The 5000-nt window shown below is 34.9% G+C and overlaps 1 protein-coding gene across 2 annotated transcripts in view; it reads left to right on the top strand.

Annotated features, from left to right (window-relative positions):
• LOC144972768 (protocadherin beta-5-like) overlaps nt 1-5000 on the top strand; it is a 54193-nt gene that overhangs the window by 38569 nt on the left and 10624 nt on the right. For both annotated transcript variants that reach the window (XM_078914384.1, XM_078914383.1), the window contains one exon: nt 3755-3842. In XM_078914384.1, the coding sequence (XP_078770510.1) occupies nt 3755-3842 (88 nt within the window). The remainder of the gene's footprint in view (nt 1-3754; nt 3843-5000) is intronic.

The raw sequence follows: 5000 nt of genomic DNA, 5'->3' as shown, positions 1-5000 counted from the left end.
CCATACCCAGGTGTAAAGTGAAAATGTAAAATGGCCGTTAACAGCCTATCATGACTGACCATGTTAAACAAAAATAGACGACATATTTCAAAATACACTATATAAAACAGAAGAATTCAAATTCGCAGTTTAAAAAAAAAAGAACGCAGCATGTGCTATTTGGTTAGCATTGCATATGCTGTGTGTTTTTGTTTTTTTTTAAACAACGGCAGATATAATGAGACGAGACAGGAATAGCAAAGGAAAAGGAATCGCCACATGGATTAGAGCAGACCTTGTTGTCCTCCGACTTCATGCGCTTGAGAACAAATATCTAGAAACTATAGTGTATTAAAGAACGTTGGGAATCTCCAAATGGATACTCTCTTTTTAGTTTACAGACCCCTTGCGATAGAGCAAAACCATTTCAGTAAAAAAAATCATTCTGCAAAGCTGAACAGAGGTGCAGAACTCTCTGAAAATTTGATTGTGGTGAGTGATTTAAATTTTGACATCAAGGGACCTATTAAAGTAATAGAAATTAACGGCATCTGATATTTTTGATATAAATGATAGACTTACCAAGGAGTCGTGTTTTAACAATATTGATAGCCCTTTTTGCATTGTTGACTAAATAATTACAAACAAACCAAACCTGTGTGAAAAGCCATTAAATTTTAGCACAGGGGTGAGTGACATTAAAATCTTATTTCAACCAGTATTATAAATAATTTCGAATATATATTATTACAGAAACGTCAAACATTTCCAACCTGAAAATGTCAAGAATTTTTAAGATATATTCTTGCAAATGAATCATTTTACGTGAAAACGAAAAAGATGAGAAACATACTACGAGAAACTAGCGGATAATCTGATACTGGTTGCAAATAAGCATGTTCCAATTAAACAAAGATCTGATCTTGGAAATAAAAATATGCCTTACATTAAGTGATTAAGTTTTTGCGCAAAGCTATCGAGATCTAGCGTAAAATAATTCTTACAATAAATATCAAAAACACATTAAGCATGGAAGCATGGAAACTACATAAAATAAGAAGAAATAAAATATCAAATCTAAAAAATAGATCCATTAGAAAGTATTTCTTAGGTGAAACAGGGGACAAAACAACAAAGAATTTTGGCCTACAATCAAACCCTTTTTGTCAAGGAAAAGTGTCTAGAGAGCAAAAGATATCTTTAAAACAGGATGGTAACAAAAAAAAATAAGATACAAGATGTGTGTCCAGTTATCATACCTTTTTATCAACGTTGCGAGAGACACAGGAAACAATGTAATGTTTTACCATACCTTCCATCTAGGCAATAAATCAAACAAACACAATCTTCCCGATGTAAAGTTGTTTGAATTTAGAAAAGTAAAATCCGAAACGATAGGGAACATGATTATTAATATGGATTTAAAAAATGGCAACTGGAGATGACTATATTTCAATAAAACTACTAAAACTACCCATTAGTAAATGGTCTCATTAGCAAAATTGTCAATGACTCCCTAAAATATCAAGTACTTTTATAAACAAATTGAAACGGGCTCAAGTAAAATCCCTATTTAAAAAAAATGATTCACTTGATGTGAAAAACCAGAGACCAATTAGTATTTCGTCAGCTATATCTAAGGTATTTAAAGAAAAAACAAATTAGCAGACAACTAAATATCCATTTTAATGCAGTGTTTCTTGATGTCCTATGTGACTTTAAAACATACTGGCTGCCAAACTGTACTTATATTGAGCTTTTATATAGCGCAATATCCACTAAATGTGCTCAAAGCGCTTTACAAGGGGTCCCTGGTCAACAACATTTAACCTGTAGGACGGGACATGCCGACTGTTAGGCGATATTACAATTTTTCGGACAAAGACAACGCTGTTTACGGCCAGGTACTCATTTTACACCTGAGTACGGTGGGAGAATGTGAGTAAAGTGTCTTTTCCAAAGACTCAACTATGCGCCGAGCGAGGCTCGAACCCAGGACCTTCCGATCCGAAAGCGAGTGTCATACCACTTGACCACATAGCCGCAAAGTTTTATAAGAATGGATAATAAAAGCTGCTGCAAATTTACCGGACCTACCCAAATCTTACGATTGCTTACCACATAACTTACTCTTAGAAAAGTTGTTTGCTTATTTCGTCTCAAAAACTCATTTTCTCACATTGAAAGCTATCTTTTGAACCTTAAACAGTTATTGAAAATTGAAAACACGGTCAACAATTGGGAATATAGAGAACAGGGAGTCACGCAAGGATCGATTTTAGGTCCGTTACTTTTTAATACTATCTTAAATTATATTTTCTTCATTAAAATTCACTTTGCATAACTATGCTGATGGCAACACTTTGTTTTATAAATACAATTATTGTGAAACCCTAAAGACAATACGAGAGCAAGAAAGCAATAAGTTGATCGAACGATTCTACATAAATTGCATGCAGGCTAATCCTGACAAATTTTAAGCTTTAGCAATTGGTAAAAGAACCTTTACAATTTGACAGAAAACATAAGAGAAACGCTCTCTTTTCTGCAATTTATCTATTGTCTTTGTGGGATACTAAAAAATATAGTTTTTCTTAAAACAAAACTTTTTAGTTAGCCTTTAAATTTCGATTTTAATATAAAATGTAATAATAATCCCTATGAATAAGATGGAGATAAACCTCAACTGCAAAATGAGGACAAACATTTGATTTCTCTCATTCCTGATGTTAAAAACAAAGATTAAAAAAAATCAAAATACCTTTATTTATCCTATAGGGAATGAGTTTAGCGGAAGAGTAGCGTCCCTTGATTGGACGTCACTGGTGGAGAAGTTATTTGTAAACAAACCAACTACAAGCCTAGCGCTCCAAATACAACATTTATTATTCATATTTCTGTACAAAAATGCATATCATAATCAACGTTATGCATTTTTTGTACAGAAATATGAATAATAAATTTTGTATTTGGAGCGCTTGGCTTGTAGTTGGTTTGTTTACAAATAACTTCTCCACCGGTGACGTCCAATCAAGGGACGCTACTCTTCCGCTAATCTCATTCCCTATAGAGGAAATTTGTCTCTTGGGTCTATTCTAAGGGAGAACTGGAATAACCCGGGCGTCAGCCGCAGTGCAGCGCCGCAAATTAAACTAGGGCGAGGTGACTTGTTCAAGGACACGCGACGCAGCGGATAATCGAACTCCGTACCTATCGGGTACGAAGCAAAGACCGCACCGTGAGCCACGCTGCACCCTATATGTAATTTCCATATTATAAACTAAGAATATCAATTATAATTTTATCTCTAAAAAGAATTTTAAAATTCAAAGTGTGAGAATGCATGATGTATTTAAAAAAAAATACTTACCTAGGTTCTAGATATATGTATAATAGTTTACAGACAGATCATAATGATCTAATATATATCTATTTTTCTTATTACTTATTTGCTATTACTATTACTCCCATGCATTCTGAGTAATATGCACAATGTTTCCGATAATAAAGACACGTCGAGAAAAAAATAAATTATCGAATAACATGTCTCGTCTGACAAATAGGTATGTATCACTGTTGGCTTGAGATTCCCAGCAAAGTGCTATGAGCACGTTTATTAGATATTGCGCTATGTAAATCCTTAAAGTTTTTATAGGTAAACCAGACGCGTCTACTGACATCCGCATTTTGGAATTGCTAAAATCCATAATCTTCATTTACTATTGGATTCATATCTAATTTCAGGTATCATGATACTTGCGTTGTTCCATTTCAGGGGACTTTAACTGGAATAAAACCAGGGCCGATACTAGCAATTGACGGAGATGATTTGGAAGCTACGATCACCTACAAAATTAAGCAAGGTATTTAATCGGGGTTGCCAGATTATTTTTGAACAAAAGCCAAACAAATTGTAAAAATAAAATATCAAGCAGTCCGAAAAAATACCAAGTCCTTGTCGGGATCACATTTTGGTGCCAAGCAGAAACAAGTCTTTATGTTTATATTAGGCAGCCAAAAATCAGCCATCAGGATTCAGGGCAATCTGTCACCTTTCACGCCAATTAAAAGAGGAGTTCGTCAAGGATGTATCCTCTCTCCATATCTATTTAACCTGTACACAGAGTTTATCTTCCGTAAAACCGAGCACATTCCAGGTATTGTTATTGGAGGTAGGAGGATAAATAATCTGAGATATGCAGATGATACAGTATAGTTGGCATCGAACGAGACAAATCTACAGATCCTTGCAAATCAAGTAAACCTGAACAGTACAGCAAAGGGTCTAGAGATGAATGTTCAAAAGACGAAGGTAATGGTCATATCAAAGAAGCCTGAAAAAAGCGCAGAAGTCCAAATTATTAATCAAAACATCGAACAAGTAGATTCTTTTAAATATATTGGACAGACAATGACCAACAACGGAAAGAATGAGCTGGAAGTGAAAAACAGGATTGCTATAGCTAAGTCGAGGATCAGTCAACTGAATAACAAATAGAGAAAAGAATTGAGGCCTTTGAAATGTGGACTTTCCGTCGCCTTGGAAAAATCAGTTGGAAAGAAAAGAAAACAAATCAAGAAGTCTGTGACATCCTTGATATCAGACCGACCCTAATGAAAGTAATAAAAACAAGAAAACTAAAGTATTTTGGACACCTAAGACGACATCAAACTGTCAACAAGGACATTATTGAGGGTAGAGTTGAGGGGAAAAGAGGAAGAGGCAGGCCAGCAAGAACTTGGATAGATGATGTGAGGACATGGACAGGATTGTCGGCAGCCGAATGCAGTCAGCAAGCCGTCAACAGGGAAGATTGGCGTGTCATTTCAAGTCGACCTCAACCCATGAGATGACACTGGAAGAAGGCAGCCATAACAATGCAACCGTCTCTTGCCAGGCTAGGGTTAAAAATGAATAAATATTTTTTCGTAATTGTGTATGTAACTACTAAACGGGTAAAACTATTTTTAAAAACATAAAATGCAAAATCTTTTCTTTAAGAAATAGGGCTTTTAATTAA

This window comes from Berghia stephanieae, chromosome 5 (genome assembly GCF_034508935.2).
Source record: "Berghia stephanieae isolate SIO BIC M18660-M18661 chromosome 5, UCSD_Bste_1.3, whole genome shotgun sequence".
In the NCBI taxonomy this organism is placed as follows: Eukaryota; Metazoa; Mollusca; class Gastropoda; order Nudibranchia; family Aeolidiidae; genus Berghia; species Berghia stephanieae.
The sequence above is the reverse complement of the archived record's forward strand: the minus strand, read 5'-3'. Positions and strand labels throughout refer to the sequence as shown.